Consider the following 21,015-nt stretch of genomic DNA (forward strand, 5'->3'; position numbering starts at 1 on the left):
AAGGACGGGCGGACGCCGCTGTCGTGGGCAGCATGGCGCGGACACGAGGCCGTAGTCAAGCTGCTGCGAGCGGACTGCCACCATTCGTAGAAGAATCCTAACCTAGTCCGCTCACTATGTAAATTTAGACTGCTAATTGCGTAACGTGCTTTATTCGGTACAAGCGAGCGCCGCGCCCTACCAACTTTGCGCACCTCTTTGACCTCAACGTACAATGGCTCAACGCAGCGCCACTCTATCAGCTTCAAATAAAGTAGACATTCAGCTTGCTATCTCATCTATCAATTCTCATCAAATATAGAGCAATTGTAGTGCTGCTATCATCTACAGCGTGTCCGAACGAATGATCCGCTGCTGATGTGCCGGCAAGCCTGCCTGACGCGATTGCCAGCCCAATTCGAGGAAGCTCACCCAGCGAGAGGAGGAGGTGATAGTCAGCTATATACTCGATCTAGATCGACGTGGATTTGCACCTACCTACGCTGCTGTACGTGATATGGCTGATAAGCTGCTGGCTGCGCGCGGCGCTAGTTAGGTCAGCGTCCACTAGCCGCACAACTTTGTTAAGCGTATAGATAGTCTCACAATGCGTTTTAATTAAGCCTATTATAGGCAGAGAGCCCTATGCGAGGATCTAATATTAATTAGAAACTAGTTTAAGCTTATTGTCACGAGAGCAACGATGTCACGAGAGCAACGAGCAAGATGTCTGAGGCCCAGGTAGGCTGGATCAATATACTGCGTTCGGTATCTACGTGTAGGTACAAGACGTTGGATAAGGAGAAAAGGTCCTCTCCCCCCTATCCAGCGTGGATCTATCTTCTCGCTTCGTCGCACGCCCTCGCCAAGGGTGGCTAGCGCCATGCTTTGACCAATCAGCTAGCAGACGGGCCACCCGTCTAATAATCTATTGGCTGGCTGCCAGCGCGCGACATCTCTACGATATACTACTGCCAGCAGTATATCCATGCTTGTCAGGTAGCCTCTAAGGTTACCGTGACACTAGACTAGGAAGGCACTATGTTAACAGACTACTAGAGTGGGGGAATAATAGAAATTTACTTTAGGAACTATAACGAGGTACTTCTAGAGCCTTTAGAGCGCGTCTGACGAAGACACTAGGCCTTAGTTAGGAACTCCCTACTCCCTACCCCTGCAGATCTACACTTTTGCGAGATGTCCCGGGGAGAATTAGACCCTGTAACCTTGAGAAGACTACTTCCCACGCTCAATATTTGGGAGCAGGTCTCTCTCCCCGCGATAAGCCACAACCCCAGGGTAAGAGAGCGAACCTGGAGGCCCGAATGGACAAGCCTGCGTAAGTCCGCGACACGACGGATCTTGCGCCCCCCGTACAACAACCCCCGGGAGGGCGGAGTAGGGGGGTATGTGATGGGCTACGCCCTGGAGGTCTTGTCTCGGCCCAGGACCGGCTGGGACCTCGGACCCGATGTTAGCTTCGGGGGGCAGATATATAACTTCGGTAGCAGAAGCTTGACTTCGACTCTTCGTGAATTCATAAATATTCATTCTAGCTATCTTGGCTCCTCGAGCATCTAGCCCATAACAATAGGGTTTTAGAACCATTCTAATCTACACTAGAGAAACTCTTAGCAAAGGTATCCCTAGAGCAAAATGGCCCTCTAGGTTAAATCTCATGCCCTTCTACGATAGCTCTGTCTTCCTAGTATTCCAATGGTCTACGGCACATATGCTATCATGATCTAGTAGGGGTGCATAAGCAAAGTAGGCACTAACGTCGCGAATAAAAATATATTTTTAATAACCAAACCCTGTGAGTTTGCTATAGTTCCTTGGAACCCTAGTATAGAAAGGCGTTAAGAACACTGTGTAGAGGCTGCACCCAGATAAATATGTAGGAGAGGCTTTTAAGGGGGTGCGATTGGAGATGCGGCTCGCGTCATAGGGTGGCTCGTGATACAGGGGTGGACGTTACCTAACAGGACGATAAGCTGATCACCAAGCTCAAGTAGGTTGATATCCACCAGTTATGGGTATGCTAGGAGGTTCAGGCAGGTCGTCTGAATATCAAGTGGGTGGATACCAGTACGATGCCGGCTAACGGCCTGACCAAGATCCTAGGGCGACGGAAGCACGCTGAGTTTCTAAGGCAGCTACACCTTGTGGATATATCAGCTCGTCTTGATCGGATAGAAAGAAAATAGCTCTCCAGTATCCCCTCTCCGCTACTCACTGCGAGGTGAGGGGGTGTGTAACAGTACTGAGGTTGTTTGAGGCTGATAGGGAATACGCAAGCTGACGTACGTAAGCCTCCGAGGCATCCGGGTCTCTAGGGCACCTATGAGCAAGTATAAAAGCAGTCTTAAGTATCAACTTTCATAGATCAATACAGTCCTTCATAGCTTCCTGCTACCGCTACAGTAATGAGGACGACTAGGGTTCCGACCTAGTTAATATTACTTATGGCGACGATACTTACCATAACATGGAAACGTAAGCATTAAGGCATGTGATGAGGTAACGTACGTCCATCTCTCACGAAACACCCATTGTGCCGAAACAAAACCCTCTACTAAGGCAATTTATAGATCTGTTCGTGTATTCCTGGAGCTATAAAGCCTGTCTATACATTAAATAGCCCGCACTTTCTACTCTACACCACTTGTTCTAGGGAGAGACCACGTTGTGAGCGTGCTGTCGATCGCCACATTCATGGCGACTTTTCGCGTCTCAAGTTCGAAGGCCCGTCTAGGTAATATGTCAAAGATATCTTCGAGTTCGGAGGCATAGCAAGGACTAGGAACTTGAGAAGTCTATCCTTACGAAGTTTGCAAAGTTTAACGCGCAAGATCACAAAGTCCGAAAGCTCTGAAGGGGAGGAGTAGTTTCAAGCGCAAGGGATCGGCGGCAGAGCATATATGATGTCATGTATTTTAATACGACGCTATGCCCGATCTAACTTACTAGCGTCTCGGCAGACCAGGACGTAAGCAATCAATGTCATACTTTTCTATTTTTAGTCCACTTCTGTTTGGTTCCATCCAGGAGGACAGCAGTGGTTGCGCGCAGGGTCTCGGTCCTTCTAAGAGCATCACTAACATGCCCGCTAGCCCTGCGCAGGCACAAAGCCTATCATCAAACGTACGTGAATCCTATGCTACTCGAGCACAGCGCGAAAAGACCCCTCGCTCCACGCTGTGGCATCGAGACCATGGACGGCCCTCACGAAAGGCTAAAAGCCAAAGCCAACAATACCTTACCCCGCCCGAAGAGAAAGCTCTCGTACAGTACCTCCTACGAATGGCTGCTCTCGGAACCCCCGTCCGGGTTAAGTACCTACCCTCGCTGGCCTTCAGCATCGCCCGCTGGCGGCCTACAACGAATGCGTCGACGCCCGCGACGAAACCGCCGTGCAAGAACTGGCCTCAGGCATTTACTAAGCGTCATCCAGAACTCAAACACAGGAGTAATAGACCGATGGATTGGAACCGCCATGACAAGAATATATACGATAAGGTTACTGAATGGTTTGAGGTAATCAAGGACGAACTCGATAAGCCAGATATAAAGCCCGAGAACTGGTATAACATGGACGAGACAGGCGTCATGCTCTCTATGCTTGGCGCTATCAAAGTGCTCGTAGGTAAGGATGATCGGCGAGACTATAGAGGCGCTAGCGTGAAGCGAACTATGGTGACTGCCATTGAATGCATATCAGCAAGCGGTGAGGCCCTAAGCCCTATGATTATCTGGCCAGCCTCTACCCACTAGAGTAATTGGACGACCTACCCTACGCCTGGGTGGGTCTACGCCTTCTCCGAGACTGGCTATAACGACTCCTATCTGACCCTAGAGTGGATGAAACGAGTATTTGAGCCCCAGACAAAAGCCCGAGCTAATGGTAAGCCACGTGTACTAATCTGCGATGGGTTCGGCACGCACGAAACCCTTGAAGTCCTGGAGTTTTACCTAGAGAATAACATTCTTCTATGCCGGTTACCCTCTTACACCTCACATAAGACTCAACCATGTGACGTTATAGTGTTTGGGCCCCTAAAGACTGCCTACCGTGACCAAGTAGAACAACTGTACTGGAGTGGAGTGACTATAGTCCTTAAGGAGCACTTTACCTCTTTGTATAGTCCTGCCAGAGAGACGGCCATAAGCAAGAAGAACATTCTTGTAGGGTGGGCCAAGGCTGGACTGTTCCCTTTCAACCCAGATAGAGTTTTGAGGACTCTAGCAAAACCGTTGGCTCCCCTATCTATCTTTAATGAAGTAACCGAAGCGTCCGCGTCGTATAAAATACTTTAAACTCCAATAACTCCCATCACGTTAGAAGCTCTCTCATCTTTGCTTACACTAATCAGACAGAATCCTTCTAATGAGCTAAGTAGACGGCGCCATTAGAGGCTCGTATAGAAGCTCGCGAACGCCGCTAAGACATCGCTGGCCTGGTAGGCCCTCGACTAGGACCAGATTAAGTTTCTATCGAGTATGAACAACGAAGCCAAGACTCGACGAAAAGAGAAGTCAAATATAGTTGGCAGAAGCAGGGTCATAAAATGGGAGGATATCGAAATCGCATGAGCGAAGCGAGCTGAGTAGGAGGCTGCTATAGAAGCTAAAGGTAAGTAAAAACGCGGCCGTAAGCCAAAGCGCTCTGCGACAATAATAGAGAAGTCTTTGGGGATAATAGTGGAGTCAGTAGAAGCCTCACGCGTAGTGATAGCTTAAGATACTATGGATAGTGCTGATGGTTAAAGAAAGCATAAGAGAGTGAGGCACGAGCTAGAGGAAGTGATAGTGAGGGTGGCGAAAGGTAGTAAAACTAGTGAGATTGCTACAAAATAGGCTGCGAGAGCTGTAGAAGTATAGGCGATTGGTTGACGGACTTTAGTAGAGAGGACTGCGGAGGTTCCTTATAGAGCCCTAGTGGCACGTATGTATTGATATGAGCTCTATGAATTAACGCGAATAATTTGACCTCTCTGCTAAGACGATCTGGCCCCTGCTCCTTGTTGTACCACGTGATCATATAGCCGAAGCGGGGATTGAAGCGTGAGGCTGCAGTTATGCGGAGCTGGCTTACAGCCCTAAGCGCTTAGCCTAATTATTTGAAAGTAGCTATGCACCTGCATCTGTCTCCTACACCGTAGCTAGCGTTTACCAACGGCCCTCACGTCTATAGAGTATGCTTCTGCCGTGATGCGTCTGCTCCAGCGCCTGTTAAGCGGCACCTACGAGCTGACCTACTTCGACCATGACGATCCGCCCCCGTACGCCATTCTTTCGCATACCTGGAGGAAAGGTTAAGAAGTCTTATATCAGGAGCTCATTGCTGGTGTAGGCAGGGACAAGAAGGGGTTTGAGAAGATCTGTTTCTGTGGTGAACGAGCCGAGGTAGATGGGCTGTAGTATTTCTGGGTTGATACCTGCTACATCGACAAAATAAACATCGATGAGTTAGATACGGCGATTAACTATATGTTTAGATAGTACCAGCGCTCATCTAAATGTTATGTATACCTTTTAGATGTGTCCGTGGGCGATAACGACCCTGCGGCCTTTTTAATAATATGGGCAGACACCTTTCGCCGCAGCTGATGGTTCACATGTGGATGGACGTTACAAGAGCTTATGGCACCAGCTAGTGTTGAATTCTTTTCTAGGGAGGGTAAGCGTCTAGGCAGCAAGATAACCCTAGAATAACGAATACATGATATTACTAGGATACCTATTGACGCTTTGAGAGGGCAGAACCTCGCCGAGTTCAGCGTTGAGGAGCGTATGAGCTGGGTGGCCTCACGCGTGACAACTGTGAAGGAAGATTGAGCGTACTGTTTGCTCGGCATTTTTGGGGTGTTCCTGCCAGTGATTCGTGGAGAAGGAGAAGAGCATGCAATGAGGTGGCTTAGAAAGGAGATTTGGGAACAGTAACAAGAATTGATGACTGAGTAGATAAGTAGCGGCAGTCACAGCACGCGTAAGTGGGCACTAATAGCTATGTGTGGCTATAGATAGCTGATGACTTATTCGTAGAACGACTCTAAACAACTCGCACCTCCTATACGATCCCTTTCCGCCGCGACCCCGACTTTGTTGATCGTGGTACGCTGCTTGATGAGCTGAAAGAAAAATGCTCTGCGCCAGCGTCCCGGGTGGCGTTGGTTGGTATAGGAGGTGTGGGGTAGGTTTTCGGGTAGTTCCTTGTGTCGGCAATCGCACCTCGTCTAACAAGGGAATAGTAAGTCACAGCTTGCCATAGAGCACTGCTACCGCACGCATGAGACATCACTAGGGATGTGGGTACTATGGGCGCATGCTAGCAGCACCGCCCGGCTCGAGCAGAGCTTCCACGACATCGCCGACCGTGTCAAGATCGAAGGGCGACGAGATCCACAGGTCAACATTTTCAAGCTGGTGCATGACTGGATGTGCGATACCGATGAGCGGTGGCTGCTTGTGTTAGATAATGTTGATGATGCCGGTTTTCTGTTTGACGCCCAAGCTACTACTTCGAAGATGATAGCTAAGCTGTTGCACGAATACCTTCCCTACTGCGCACATGGATGTGTTATTGTCACAACGTGGAATAAAGAAGCCGCTCTATAGCTAGTAGAATAGCGTGATATCATCGCGCTCGATCTGATAGATGCACTGTAGGCGCAGTCTCTACTCGCAAAGAAGCTTGGGGTGTAAGCGGCTAGTAGTAACGCCGCTGAGCTCACCGCGCTCGCTATAATACTTGAACACATGCCGCTTGCCTTAGTTCAAGCTGCTGCATATATCTTGTAGAGAGCGCTACTGTGCTCCGTAGCGTAGTACCTTAATCAATTTAGGAAGAGCGAGCGCAAGCGGACGAGCCTTCTCAGCTACGACAAAGACCATCTGCGACGCGATCGGGAGGCGAAGAACTCGATCATCACGACGTGGCAGATCTCGTTCGAGTACATACAGCAGACACGGCCCTCGGCAGTAGACCTACTAGCGTTGATGAGCTTCTTCGACCGCCAGGGGATTCCCAAAAATGTGCTGCAGGCGCGAGCCAAGTATAAAGAGGACAAATACAATCATAAAATTGATATAGCCAAGGCAGATCGCAGCGAGAATGATAATAGGGCGCAGTTTGAGTGCACTAATAGTGACGTAGAAAATTAATCCTGGAACGACTCTATAGATGACTTTGAGGACGAGGACTTTGGTGATGATGACGTTGATGACACCGATTTTGAGGACAACTTCTCCGAAGACGATGCATTTTTTAAAGACGTTATAGCTCTGCGCAACTTCTGCTTCATCTCTATTAGCACTAACGGCATAACCTTTGAGATGCACGCGCTGGTGCAGCTATTAATGTGTACGTGGCTTGCGGCGAACGGAAGATTGGGACGCTACAAAGACCAGTTTATTAATAACCTTTGTGAGGCGTTCCCTATGGGAGAGTATGAGAATTGGACAGCGTGTTAGGCGCTATTCGCGCACGCTAAGGCGGCGACTGTTTATAGGCTAGAAGGGGCATCTTCCCTGGTGCAGTGGGCTACATTGTTGTATCGCGCAGCATGGTATGCGGAGCGCAAAGGAAGCGTAGGTGAAGCAGAGGTGTTAGCAACGTAGTCATTAAAGGCACGAAAGAAGGTCTTAGGGCGAGATCATGAAGACACGATATGGGGTCTAGCGATGGTGGCTAGCGCCCACAAAATCGGGGGGAAGTGGAACGCTGCAGAAAAGTTAGAAGTGCAGGTGATGGAGACTCGCAAGACGAAGCTCGGAGCAGACCATCCAGACACGCTAACTAGCATGGCCAACCTGGCGTCGACATTTAGGAACCAAGGCCGATGGGAGGAGGCGGAGAAGCTAGAGGTGCAGGTGATGGAGATTCGCAAGACGAAGCTCGGAGCAGAGCATCCAGACACGCTGACCAGCATGGCCAACCTGGCGTCGACATTTTGGAACCAAGGCCGATGGGAGGAGGCGGAGAAGCTAGAGGTGCAGGTGATGGAGACGAGCAAGACGAAGCTCGGAGCAGACCATCCTTCCACGCTGACCAGCATGAACAACCTAGCTTTCACATGGAAATCACTCGGCCGGACTGTAGAAGCTATACATCTGATGCAGCAGTGTGTACAACGGCGTGAACAAGTGCTAGGAGCTAGTCACCCGCACTACTTGTCTTCCCTGCTAGTCCTGGAGCAATGGGAAGGAGAGCAGGCAGACATGGAGTTATTTAACAGATTCAAAGACATGGGCTTGTAAGTATCTACGAATATATATCATGTAAGCAAAGCTATGGCAACAATTGTAGCCTATGATAATAGTATCTACTTTAGAGGCTGTTGGGCGCACAGAGGTCGTCTATTAGCTTAGTCCATAGCGCCACACTTTTACTATAAATATCGGCAAATTTCATACATGCCACTATTTGGCGTAATAATTTCTCATCTACCACTGTATTGAATACACTACCACACACGTGACGCTGGCTCGTAAAATATCCCACATGCCACTATTTCTATCTCAAATACCACCGGTTCTGTCCCATATGCCACTGTTCTATTAGTAGACTTCGCGCCTCTTCAGACACGTCTAGGGCAGCAGACAAATCCGTTTTGCATAGGAAAGAGTGTCTGAACCAGAATGCCGTCTGTTTTGGTGTTGGGTGGCAGGGCTTCCTGTCATTCGCGTTAGAATTAGCTACCGTACCCGCTAAATCCGGAATGGCTCATCACGCGTCGCACGCGATTAAAGAGTCGACGCGTTCTGACGCGAGCTCAACACGAAAAACAACGACAGATGACTATAATGGCATCCTCCCAGAATTTGGCTAGTACACTATTTATCGGACAGACATTTGCGTCAATCGGCGAAGCAAAAGAGTCGGTTCTTCACGTCATGGTAACCCAGAGGCTTGTAGATCTAACGACTTCACAAGTCAATTTACATTGATTCCACTGTTACGAACAATACCTTTACATTCGGGGCATCTAGCTCTGTTCCAAATATCACCATTAATGTCTCATCAAGTCCAACAGGTAGAAACAAAAGGCCTGTGGCAAGTGGCGATGAAGAAGAGAGTAATATCAAAAGCGAAGAGCCTCCAGCCCTATCAACGCGATCAAGGAAAAGAGCTCAAACGGGCCAATTGTAAGACTATGGATAGAGATTGAGATCTATCATAATACAATCTTTGACCTTTCCCTTTATATAAAACTACTGCTGCCTTTGTCTGCTGTCCGAAAGCGTCTAGGGGAGGCGCAAAGCCTACGAATAGAATAGTGGCATTTGGGATAGAAACAGTGGCATGTGGGATAGAAACAGTGGTAACGTTATTTGGGAAATGTTACAAGCTGACGTCACGTGTGTGGTAGTGTATTCGAAACAGTGGTAGATGGGAAATAATTACGCCAAGTAGTGGCATGTATGAAATTTGCCGCTATAAATATTCTTCGCACGGGCACGTGGTCTTTGTTCCAGCACGCAGGGCTGACCGGTGGCAAAGCCTAGCAGCCACATGCTATAAGCCTCTTGCCAAGTGCTTAGGTAATATAAATTACGAGATGTAAGCATAATCGTCAAATATTTTGATTGGTTGAACATTCTCCGAAGTACTGACCAGGGGTGGCGATCCGTATAAATTGTGCACCAGCTGCAGCCTCATTACTGGGATCGACCTCGTATGCAGAAACCAGGTTCTTGGGACAGTGGAGAGAGGGTCTAGCTATTGAAGAATTCACAGTAACATAATGTTGGCCCCATAGCTTATTGTGATTGATCTCGCCTAAGAAGGTATACCTTTTTCGCGAAGGGCGGAAGGTACCTTAACAATTATAATTTTGTGACAGATTATATCATATCAATAGAGAAGATATTGAAATCCATTGTTATAGAGTCTCGCCCTTAGGCAATCAAGATAGTAGGCTTTATTAGGCCCTAAAGTCGGCGTACCGAGGAATTGTTTCGGCACAATGGGTGTTTCGTGAGAGATGGACGTACGTTAGGAGAGATTATAAGAGATTCAGAATTAGCTACAACAGATTATTTTAATAGGATTATGGCAACAATCGTTGTGCGCATGAGCTTTCTGGTTGCTGAAAGTTAAAGTACCCCTCGTTTGTCTTGCCACACAGTGTGTCTCGCTTCGCAGTGAGGGACGTTATGTAAGTTATGTGATTGCAGATTACTAGCGAGACAATGCAGCGCGATAAAAAAAAATGAAAACAAAGAATCTCCCTGGATAGCATCAGAACTTACGTATGCGCAAACAAAGACTTAAATGCCCCCTTCAGCATAACTTCGGCCTCTGGCCAGCCACCTGGAAGCCCGAAACGTACCCGGAGGCCCGGGAGATCGATGCCCCTCACCTGAGGCAGTTCCTTTAGGAGACGTTGAATGTTCGCATTACGATACCATACACTCTCTAAAGCTTCGACCGCGGCACCGATTGCACCCGACTCGAGCGTCCATGCAGCATCGTTGTAGCTGCCGATGCGCATAGGATCGAGCGCCTCTTTAAGATAGCTGTGATATGCCTTTTTATATGGCTCAAGCTGCCAGGGCATGAGTGGGTACTTGGCAGAGCATTCGAGACGACATTCGTAGGCTTCGTCAAAGTCCTTGCGGAGGAAAAGAGGAAGGCTCGCAAAGCCGGCCCAGCGTGGTACAGTGCGGAGCCCACTCCAGTCGAGGATGGCCGTGATCTTACCGTTCTCGTCGACAAAGATGTTTTGCAGGTCGAGATCAGGGTGTGCAAGCACAAACGTCTCTGGGCTGGTCTCATACGCGGCGTCGGTCACAGGCTTATTCACAGAGCGGGGCAAGGCATCACACATGATTGCGCCGATCTTCTGCAACCCCTTCGCCTCCCAAAGCTCCTCTTCTTCCTCAGCATAGCTGATATCCCGCTCATAAATCTCTTGCTTCTTGTGCTCGAGGTATTCAGCTGTAGAAGAGAATGGACCAGTCTTGACCAACCTCCCGTCTAGGGAGTGCTGGAAGTAATGGCCAATTGTGGGGGGCGGTGCATCCCAACGATCTTCAATGTGTAAAGCTCCGATCTTGTCAAACTCGTGGTTCTGAAGATCCGCCATGAGCTTTGCGAGGTCCTTGAGGAATTTCAGACGTTTACCCTCCAATTCAGGTGAAGGGTTGCCGGCACCCCGAATGATTAACTTGCCGTCCTCCGTCCAGTTCCACATGTCCATGTCGAACCAGAGGTTTTCATAAGCTGAACAACCATTGACTCTTGACATGATGATGAATGGCGCACCAAGGACATTGTCGAAGCCGTCATTCCATTCATACACAGTCGGCACTGGGATCTTGGTCTTGTTGCAAAGGTATTGCTGGTTCATGACTTCGGTGTGAAATTCGAACGCATGGTCATCCGTCCAGATCTCAGGCGTGCCATTAAAAGGGACCCGCACAACCATCTGGTCGTCGTCGTCGTCGTCGTCGTCGTCGTCCAAGGTCAATGTTACACAATAATTGTAAGTCCCTTCATCGTGAGCAACCACCTTGACAACGATTCCGTTACGTCCCTCGGGGTCCCATATGCTCAGAATCAGTTTAATGAACAAGCTATCATCAATGGAGCGAACGTGGTCCTTGTAGTTCGAGGTTTTCGTTTGGGTGTTGGAGGTGTCGGAGGTGTCGGAGGTGTTGGAGGTGTTGGAGGTGTTGGAGGTGTTGGAGGTGTTGGAGGTGTTGGAGGTCGAAGCCTCTTGCTCTTGCTCTTGCTCTTTCGGGAATAGTTCCTTGGGTACCGGTAGGTCTTCAATGTTCAAGGTAGACTTCATGAACCATGTGAACGCTTGGTCAATGGAAGGTAATTTCGGCATGTTGCAAAGAATGGACATGCTTTGGTATAGTTCGGGCTGAGAGGTCCGTGATGGTCTGCTCAAGGCTGGAATCAACCCGTAATGAGGCTATGATTGCTTCTAAGCAATCAATTCGAGGTTGAGAAAGGTGTCACTGGCTGCGAGAAGGTTGTTAATGTTGGTATGGTTTCTCCACCGGGAGATTGACTGCAATGGAAAGTGACAAGGCCCCTCCTCGTTTTATGGACCTCGCTTGCTTTCATGTGTTAACAATAGTTTGGAAGACCATGAAAGAAAAGCTTTGTATCGAGTTGTGCATTCTTTGTCAAGATAGAACGGTCTCGTTCGTGAAGCTTGAACAATGTAGGGAATCGGAGCTCTACATAACGCAATGCTGGCATGAGTTATTCACGTCGCTGGCCACTTTGTCCGTGTATATTGTGAGCTCACTATGTAAGATCCATCACTATGTTCACTCGTTATGATCAAGTATAACCCTACCCGAAACCACTTAAATGAGCTACAACAATCACGAAAACAACATCCTAACATAGTCTACCCCAAACACTTCCGACTAAACTACCAAATCCTCTCTTTCACAGCCGAAAACCCGATCTATAAGCAAACATGGTAAAACTGGGAACTCACTTATTGCAGTTGCTTTACTGGGGCCATTGGGACTCTAGCTTGAATCTCAACACCCGCAACATCCGAACGAAGAACGTGGGTCAGACTCACCATTGTTCCGTATGTAGTACTAAGCCCAAGCCCCAGTGCTACAGGGAACTACATTTAGCCTTCTGCATTGCTAAAATAGAGTTGGAAGGTAAGCCAGACATCTGTGGTGAGCGTTTTTGCCCGAAGAGCCCGGACGGCTGCGGGATTCATCATTACAAGAACGGCTTCAATGAGATTATTAAGGACCATTGGAAGAACATTAAATCCATTTCTGAAGCCTTGGAGGAGTTGGCACTCGCCAAGAAAGCTCAGCAGCTGGCACTGGAATCAAAGGAGCCTGAGTGTAAACCGGACATTGACTATGAACAATACAACCAGCGGAACAAGGAGAAGGAAATGGCTGCCAAGCGCGATAGGCATGAAGCCATGACCAAGGCTAGGGCAGAGTTCAATACGAAATCCAACACTAAGGCTGGCACTAAGATGAACCAGAAGTACGGGACTAAGTTCGCGAAGATGGCAGCAAAAGCCACGAAGGAGGCAAAGGGTGCTAGCGTGCGGGATTAGTAAGAGTAAGAACAATCGCAGAGGCCGTGATGTAGCTGATCATTATTGGAATTGAAGCCATCATCTTATTGACTGCCAATGGGTTACAATTTTGACATATCCCGCCAGCAGAGCGTCGTGGGGAAAACGTGCTGGAAGTCTTCACCTCTTCGCCCCAAACTGGATATCGTTTCCGTGAGTGTCTTGGTTACATGTCGATGTTGAGTTTTCGTTCTTTTTGCTTCTTCTTTGATTAGTTTCCATCTACTTTGCATATAGCGCCTCACAAATGGCATTGATTATATCTGCTCGTACAGAACCACCATGAATATGCGATTCTGATCATTCACAGTTGGGCATCAGGAATTTTATTTGTTCCAAAACCATTCTCAAAACGTTAAATTTCTATTCGAACGCATAGTGCAACTCAAACGCATATGATCGTATTGCGAATCACAGAGTTCCTTGCTGAATTCACATTATCATGTGCGGGTATGGAAGCACATTTCAGGAAATAAGTGAGATAGATTCGGTGAAGCAAAAGTGGGACATACCCCAGTCGTTTGAGTGCATGTCATGTAATGACGGACGGATGTCAAGGAGAAGTTCTGGGAGATAAAGAATGAAAGACACTAACGTGTTTTACAAGCGAGCGGCGCGTACAAGCGAGCGGCGCACCCCACCAACTTTGCGCACCTCTGCAGATGTATATCTTAACAACCGTGTAGAACAATGTATAGATATTAATATAGTAGATTAAATAGTATCTAAACTATCTATTTTGCACGTACGGGAGTTATGCCCAGTCTCTCTACACTTCTTGCAGCGCGCAAGAGCCTGGCGGCTGAGGCCTGATCGCTCTCCACCTTGACGCTGTTCACGCTCTATCTGCTGGTCAGCCTCCTTTTGAGCCAGTATATCCTCTCCCTCTCCTTTTGTTAAGGTCCCGCGCTTCTGTATCCGCCTCTTTTTACGCTGCCTACGCTTTGTTGCTGCCTCATTAGCCCTCTCAAGGCTGGTGATCCGATCGCGCATCAGCTCAGCTGAGAGCATCATCACTTCAGCTCCCTTCTTAAGCTGGTCAATTGCCTGGATAATTGAGGCTAGTGATGAGCTCTTATGTCGCCGCACACGATTACGTATTAATGTTGATTGAGCCTCAAGCTCACGTACGTTGCTCGGCGTTTTGGCTTCCCAGAGAGCCTCTGGTAGAGCAGCTGGTGTAGGCGTACGGAGCTGCACATCTAGCTTTAATAGAACAACGTCTGGCTGGTGAGGAACAAGGCCTGCGCCTCGAAAGGCTGAGCAGATATTAGCTGCCGTAAATGATCGCGTGAAGGCTGCCTTAAAGGCTGGCAGAAACTCGAGCTTCGTGATGTGGTTGATGTGGTGGCGGATTAGACTCTCAATCTCACGGCTGTACGCGCGCTTCAGCGGCGAGAAGCAGCCAACGTCAAGCGGCTGTAGCAGGTGAGATGAGTGAGGTGGCATACAAAGAGTATAGATATTATTCTCCTTGCAGAGCTCTTGAAACTCAAGAGAGTGGTGGCTCTTATGGCCATCAAGGATGAGCAGGCGACGCGCACCAACGACACGAGTCTTCGTATAAGCGTTAAAGTGTTTTAGCCACTCTACTCCTAGCTCATTGTTCGTCCAGCCGTTGTCGCTGACTGCAATCGCCCAGTCGCGTGGGATCTCTGCTTCCTCGTACCAGGCAGATAGATGATACTGGCCAGCGAAAATAAGGAACGGTGGGACTGACCAGCCAGCAGCGTTGATTGCAGCGATCACTGTGACCCATCCACGGTCGCCAGGCTGGATAGCCTTTGGCCTGCCTCTCCGCTCTGATCCTGTTACAACGAGTTGAGTCATAATCTTGCCCATCATAAAGCCAGCCTCGTCGAAGTTATAGACATCGTCATCGCAGATGCCGTACTTGGTCTTTGTCTGCTCTACGAGCTCAAACCAGCTTCTGATTAATATCGGATCCTCACACAGGGCTCTCTGCCTATCATAGGCTCGATTGAAACGCGTTGTGAGACTATCCGTGCGCTTGACAAAGTTGCGCGGCCAGTGGACGCCGACCTGACCAGCGCCGCGCGCAGCCAGCAGTTTATCAGCCATATCGCGTACAGCCGCGTACGTAGGCGCAAATCCACGTTGATCCAGGTCAAGTATATATCTAACAATCACCTCCTCTTCTAGCTCAGTGAGCTTCTTTGAGTTGGGCTGGCAATCGCGTCGGGCAGGCTTCCCAGCGCGTCGGCGGCGGAGCGTTGTTTCGGGTACATTGTAGACTGCAGCAGCAGGTCGATTGCCTTGAATCTGTTTTGTATTGATAGATAAGATAGCAAGCTGAATATCTGCTTCATTTGAAGGTAATTGAGCATTGTTGTGTGGAGCCATTGTAGGTTAAGATGAGATAGGTGCGTAAAGTTGGTGGGGTGCGCCGCTCGCTTGTACGCGCCGCTCGCTTGTAAAACACGTTACTTATGATTGTTATGATACGCTTGCCGTTCTAGGAAACGGAATCCCCACAATACAATGGAAGTACCCAATTAGTAATTATCTACATAAACAGATCTGGTAGGTGAATCCGCAAGATCCTTTCACCCTCCTCCCACCGCTCCCCGCGCCCAAGCGACAGCAAGAACTGTCGATGATGGACCATACGTAGCGGCGAATCTGCTTGAGAAGATTATCAACAAATGAGACACGCCATGTCTTGTACTCAAGCATCTCCAGAGCATCCCAGGTGGCATCCGAGACGGCGATGAACCTAGCATCATTGTCCTCTTCGTCGGGAGGGTGATCTGGACTCATTGTCTCTTGCAAATAGCGTTGGTAGTCTTGGCAATACCTTTTTAGCTTCCAGGGCCAGTGCCCGGTAGTCTCTACGTCGTAATCAGGCTGCCAGTCCTCGCGTAGAAAGACAGGGAGCGCGAATTCTTCCCTGGAGATCTCTTCCTTGATGGTCTTGAAGTATTCAACTATGGAGGAATACGCCTCGCGCTTGATCATGCCCTTCCCGCGGACATGGTTATACCAGTGACCAACACTTGGCCATGCTGATTCGTAGTGACCGTCGTCTTGTGACGTGTCAAGGATCAATATCCCGGCCAAGCGGATAAGGTCGTAGTCATTATCGCTCACAGTAAATACATACTAAACACGTACATACACCTCACTATGCAGTTGCCGGATCCCAGCGCCTTGAAATGCATGCCACCGCGCTAGACGCAAACCAGTCCCCAAAGAAGCATACCCGTCATGCCCACCCAATTGCCGGCGCTCGGTCGCTCGGTCACTCGGTCGCTCGGTCGTTACGCATTTGTCGTCGTTGGGATCGTCCAGGTCCCAGGATCAGGCGACCTATTGATTTTGTAAGTGAATATGATAACAAGGTAAACAGTTAGGCCAAGCAGCACGATTCTGCAGGAATTTGCGCTCTTTCGTAAGCATATATAGAGGAAGAAGGGCAGTTACCTCAGCAATATTCTGGCGCTCGATGTAGCTCTGTTGCTCTTTATCCCGGCCCACGCGCCAATAGACATCAGTGTAGTCTGCGCAGTTCATCTCGCGCAAGAACTGTTCGTCGTGCGTGATGACCAACAGCTGGAAGTTGGCCTGCTTGCGGCGGATCTGGATGATTTGGGAAAGGCTCTCGGCGAGCCCTCTAATGTTCTGCTGGTCGAGATTGGTTGTTGGCTCATCGAGTGCGATGAGCCCACAATTGGTACCGAAGCATTCGGCGAGAGCGAGGCGAATCACAATAGACGCGAGGACCTTCTGCCCAGCGCTGCAGCGGCCACGCATATCCATCTCGTTGTCGCGCTTGACCATAACGACGCGGTAGTTGGTGGTGCGGTTCCGGGCGCCGCCATCGTTGTCGGAACGGATCCGCACAGTGTCGACATCGGTTCCTTGGTATGCATTGCGCCAGAGCTCGTCAATAATCTTGTTGATCTCATCCATCTTGATCGTGTGAAACTTCAAGATTGCCTGCTCAAGCGCGCTGCCGTATCGGCTTAGATCATCACAGGCCGCCTTCGTGGTCTCCACTGTGATGTGAGCCTTGCGGTAGTCGTTCGCCGCGTTCTTGTAATACTTATTGTACTCCTTGGTGTCTTGAACGAGTTGCATGTCGAGCTGTTTCATCGTGGTGCTCAGCTCGATGACTCGTACATGCAATAGCTGATACTCAGCATCCCACTTGTCTCCCTCTGCAGTCCAATGCGCTTGATCTGCCTCGGCATTTTGTTTTTCCAAAGCTTCAATTTCCTTTGCGAGGGTTTCTAAAGTTCGCTTGGCCTTTCGGTATCGAAGATTGTCGAAAATCGATTGCTTTGTGTGCTCGACACTACTCAGAGCTTCTTCTATCTTCTTGACATCGCGCGCGACACGTGACATGTCGTCTTCGATCTGTTTAATGTCGACAAGAAGAATCTCAATCTCATGTTGGGCTCGAGTCAGACGCTGCGGGCCACCCTTGTCAATGTACGCAGATATGTCTTGGTCTGCTTCAGCAAGCTGGCGAACACTGTCAGACAGCTTGGACGCTTCTTCTTGCACACGATTGACTCGTTCGTTGCCGCGTCGATTCACGTCCTTGTACGTTGCTTGAGCTCGCTCCAACTCGGGGTCCAGGGCCAGCAGGTCGGTTTCGAGACTTCGAATGACCTCTCGTTGCTCAGTATTACTGTTCTTGAATTCCTCGATGCGTTCTGCCAGATTGCGCTTCTCTTTGAGGCTCGATTGTGCAGCGCTGAGCTCGGCATTGATATCGCGAATGCGCAGCTCAAGTGTGCTAACGGTCTTTCGTAACTTTTCGCGCTCGCCGCTAAGGGCCGCAAGCTCCGCCTTCGCAGTCCGGCTCTCTGTGTTCACCTTTTGTAGCTCTTCACGCACAGCGCTGATACCACGAGAAAGCCCACTCGTTTTCTGCTTTTTCTTTAAAGCGACGACACGATCTTCCAGCTCGCGGGCTTCGTCGTAAGAGCTAATTATCGATTGGATATCTGCAGATAACGAGTCGATCTCCCTTTTGGACTCCTTCAATTCATTGATTGTGCTGTCCTGATATTCTAGCTCCTTATTGATTGCATTGCGTTCTGACACGAGCTTCTCATGCTCCGCCTTGAGTGCAGGGAGTTCAACTTCCTCGGCGCGTTTTGCCAATTCGTAGCTAGGCTTCGCATTTCGTACTTTCTCCAATTCGGCCTGTACGTCGTCGATATTTGCGTCAAGATTCTGAGTAGCCTTTGCGACCATGTTCTTGACCCTGATCAGAAATGCTGCCTTGGTAAACCCTTCGGCCTTGTCGTCCTTCAACGTTCGCATGCACAGTCGACATTGATTGTGTGTTTCTGCGGTGTCAAGGCAAGCTTCAAAGTACTTTAATTGAGCCCCGAAGCTAGCATTGTCATCTGACAGTGTGGCAAACTCCGACTCGAGTTCTGACAAAGTGTCGTCGAAATCTGTGATATCTTCCTTTCGAATAGCGTCAAGGACCACGTTCTTGTACTTAGTATACTCTGCGCGCTTATTCTTCTGCTCAGAATCTATTGAAGAGAGCCTGAAGTTGATTTGGTTTAGTTTATTCTGTGAAATTTCACGCTTCTCTTCCGCATCTTTCACATCGTTGTTCTTCTGAGCAAGGACATCTCGGAATGCGCTGCCGAGAGTCGCAATATCCCAGTCGGGGTCAATGAGCTTTGAGATACGCGCTGAATGCACTGACTTCATCGTCGAAAGGCTCTGTTTTGTCTCCTTGAGTTTGTTCTGGGTGTAGTCGATTTCCGCGGATTCGCTGGCAACTTGTGTGGCCTCGACCAGCTCTGTGTCCAAACGCTCCTTCTGATTCTCAAGTCTATGAACGGTGTTCTCGATGTTTTGAATCCGGGTATCGTAGTCGGCATTATCGGCATCTGCGCTCGCCTTGTCAAGGTCTTTTTCGGTCGCCTGCTTCTTGTTCAAGATAACTGCTTCAGCTCCTTCGTCGACTCGAATGTTACTCATGATCTTCTGCAACTCCGTGATCCGCTTGTCGTTGGCAGTAATTTGTGACTTGGACAGGTCCTTACGCTGGTTTAGACCTGCCTTCTCTTCGCTGAGACGGTTAACGGCATCTTGTGCATGGCCAAGCTCGTCCTGAGCATCAGTTCGGGCACGTTCGAGGGCTTTGTTTTGATCACGCGATAGCTTTCGCAATATCTGCTGGAACTCGACCACCTGCGTCTCGTCCACGTCAAGATCGAAGCCTCGGATGCCATGTCGCCGGGCCGTTTCTTTGATGAGATTTGCACGCTTCTGGATGTTGCGAGCGTGTTGGTCCTTTTCTGCTTGGTGCTTGCCGACTTCGCTCTGTTTGGTACCCAAAGATGTGCGATTCTGTTGCAGAGATGTTTGATAGCTACGGTACTGCGTCTTCAAATCTTCTTGTTGATCTTGGTACGTTTGTACACGCTCGCCATACTGTTCCATCATGACCTGCAGCTCCTGGTCGGTCTCCTCCATCATCTTCAGGTTGTCTTCCAAAGACATGATGTTTTCTTCATTTGCTTGGTAGGTGACGCGTTTGCCTTGGAGTTGAGCAACAACCTGCTCATATTTTGCGGCGTGCGCGTATGCCTCCCTGTTCTTTTTGAGTGCTTCTTTGGCTGCAGCCTCAGCCGTTTCATGTTCGGTGCGGTAGGCTTCGATCTTGTCCGAGAGTTTAACCATGTCTGCCTCAGCCTTGGTTGCACGGGTTTGGTTCTCCTTGGCGTTTTCCTCTTGGACCTTAGCGACAGCAAGGTTACTCATATGGACTTTGCGAATGACCTTAATGTTTTCGATCGCCTTTGTGTATTTATCTGCCTCGAAGATGGAGTCAAACTTCTTTTTGAGAACGGCGGGCTCACTCATTGGCCACAGACTGTCTTCCTGGTGACAGAAGATGACGTTCTCCAGGATAGACTTAGAGACGCCGAGATACTGTGGCACAATCTGGTCCAGCTCAGCTACGCGGGAAGAAATGGACTCTTTGACGCCGTTGCGGCGCATCAGCAAGGAGCCCTCTAGCGTCTTCTGTGATCGGGCATTCTTCCGGACGTTGAGCTGCATCTTGCGACTGACGACCATGGGGATATCCGACGAGGACCGGAAGGAGAGCTTGACCTGGGCCATAACCTCATCATAGGATGTTAGCTTTGGATCGTGAATGAAGGCTCCTCCAGTCTTGCTGTTCGGCGGCAGCTCGCCTGTGGTGGCATATTTGAGACATTCGATGATGGTCTGGGATGGTGGTCAGCTGTCACGTGCGAGGCTGGTGGAGACGGGATGGGTCAACGTACAGTCTTGCCGGAGCCGTTCCAGCCAACAATGAGAGTAAGTGGTGTGTTGAAGACGATGGTCTCGCCCGTCTGCGGTCCGAAAGAGCGGATGCTACGCCTGTCAATGCGGCCCGACGTATGTCGGATGTCAACGCGGCTCACCCTTGGATCTGCATGCGCTCGATTCGCGACATGATGGCTGCTGTTCGTGCCGCCGCACGTGGACCCTCTCTGTGTGTGCGGTTGTGCTGCAGTCGGGCTGCTGCAGTTGAGCGTGAGGTTGGGTGAGATGACGCGTGGTGAGGGCTCCGCGCGCGTCTGGAGCAGGCAGAGGCGACACGGAGTCACGTGACGCAACGCTCGGGCAAATTGGGTCGCGTTCGCCGGGGTCTGCGGGTTGGTTTCCGTCATTGTCAGGCGGCACTCCACACGGCATTCTTTCGCATCCAGTGAAGGTGAATGCGCATCTACTCCCAGTATCTCGTCGTCGCGCAGCCCATGGTTGCTGCGAGACCCGCCCGCCATGTACCAGAGTGGCGGCTCGCTCTCCACTGAAGTATGCTTGTGTGCCCCGCCACGGCAGGGTCCCCGTGCAGTCCGGTCCACGGCAGGGCGAGCCGTGGCGAATATCATCGGACGCTGAAGGCTGACTGAAGAATAGCAGATGGCAGGCATCGCGC

General features: G+C 49.7%; 7 protein-coding genes across 7 annotated transcripts; 4 read left to right on the plus strand and 3 right to left on the minus strand.

Moving 5' to 3' along the window:
• Positions 1-1,142: 1,142 nt before the first annotated feature.
• Positions 1,143-1,569, minus strand: CC84DRAFT_1164344 (uncharacterized protein; the record flags this gene model as incomplete). The annotated part of the gene is made up of 1 exon (XM_018178468.1): positions 1,143-1,569. A coding segment is annotated over exon 1 (302 nt), but the record flags the coding sequence as incomplete, so codon positions are not given.
• A 2,520-nt stretch (positions 1,570-4,089) lies between these two features.
• On the plus strand, positions 4,090-4,239 carry CC84DRAFT_1051602 (uncharacterized protein; the record flags this gene model as incomplete). Its single annotated transcript, XM_018173487.1, has 1 exon — positions 4,090-4,239. A coding segment is annotated over one exon (150 nt), but the record flags the coding sequence as incomplete, so codon positions are not given.
• Positions 4,240-6,047: 1,808 nt separating this feature from the next.
• Positions 6,048-6,480, plus strand: CC84DRAFT_1052555 (uncharacterized protein; the record flags this gene model as incomplete). Its single annotated transcript, XM_018173496.1, has 2 exons — positions 6,048-6,172; positions 6,231-6,480. Coding segments are annotated over 2 exons (375 nt in total), but the record flags the coding sequence as incomplete, so codon positions are not given.
• A 1,239-nt stretch (positions 6,481-7,719) lies between these two features.
• On the plus strand, positions 7,720-8,190 carry CC84DRAFT_1164349 (kinesin light chain; the record flags this gene model as incomplete). Its single annotated transcript, XM_018178469.1, has 1 exon — positions 7,720-8,190. A coding segment is annotated over one exon (471 nt), but the record flags the coding sequence as incomplete, so codon positions are not given.
• Positions 8,191-10,003: 1,813 nt separating this feature from the next.
• CC84DRAFT_1205593 (uncharacterized protein) lies at positions 10,004-11,837 on the minus strand (the record flags this gene model as incomplete). Its single annotated transcript, XM_018181984.1, has 2 exons — positions 10,004-10,007; positions 10,234-11,837. 2 exons carry the CDS (start codon positions 11,835-11,837, stop codon positions 10,004-10,006), a joined length of 1,608 nt encoding a protein of 535 aa, XP_018036299.1.
• A 588-nt stretch (positions 11,838-12,425) lies between these two features.
• CC84DRAFT_1205594 (uncharacterized protein) lies at positions 12,426-13,043 on the plus strand (the record flags this gene model as incomplete). The annotated part of the gene is made up of 1 exon (XM_018181985.1): positions 12,426-13,043. The coding sequence occupies one exon, from the start codon at positions 12,426-12,428 to the stop codon at positions 13,041-13,043; it is 618 nt and encodes a 205-aa protein (XP_018036300.1).
• Positions 13,044-15,587: 2,544 nt separating this feature from the next.
• CC84DRAFT_1187029 (P-loop containing nucleoside triphosphate hydrolase protein) lies at positions 15,588-20,529 on the minus strand (the record flags this gene model as incomplete). Its single annotated transcript, XM_018180898.1, has 20 exons — positions 15,588-16,187; positions 16,509-17,533; positions 17,564-17,920; positions 17,957-18,021; positions 18,052-18,093; positions 18,139-18,435; positions 18,466-18,583; positions 18,638-18,696; positions 18,763-18,803; positions 18,840-18,983; positions 19,026-19,150; positions 19,193-19,448; positions 19,485-19,541; positions 19,596-19,802; positions 19,833-19,876; positions 19,925-19,938; positions 19,981-20,133; positions 20,164-20,297; positions 20,357-20,447; positions 20,498-20,529. 20 exons carry the CDS (start codon positions 20,527-20,529, stop codon positions 15,588-15,590), a joined length of 3,861 nt encoding a protein of 1,286 aa, XP_018036301.1.
• Positions 20,530-21,015: the final 486 nt, after the last annotated feature.

Source organism: Paraphaeosphaeria sporulosa (genome assembly GCF_001642045.1).
Source record: "Paraphaeosphaeria sporulosa strain AP3s5-JAC2a unplaced genomic scaffold CC84scaffold_5, whole genome shotgun sequence".
Lineage (NCBI taxonomy): Eukaryota > Fungi > Ascomycota > Dothideomycetes > Pleosporales > Didymosphaeriaceae > Paraphaeosphaeria > Paraphaeosphaeria sporulosa.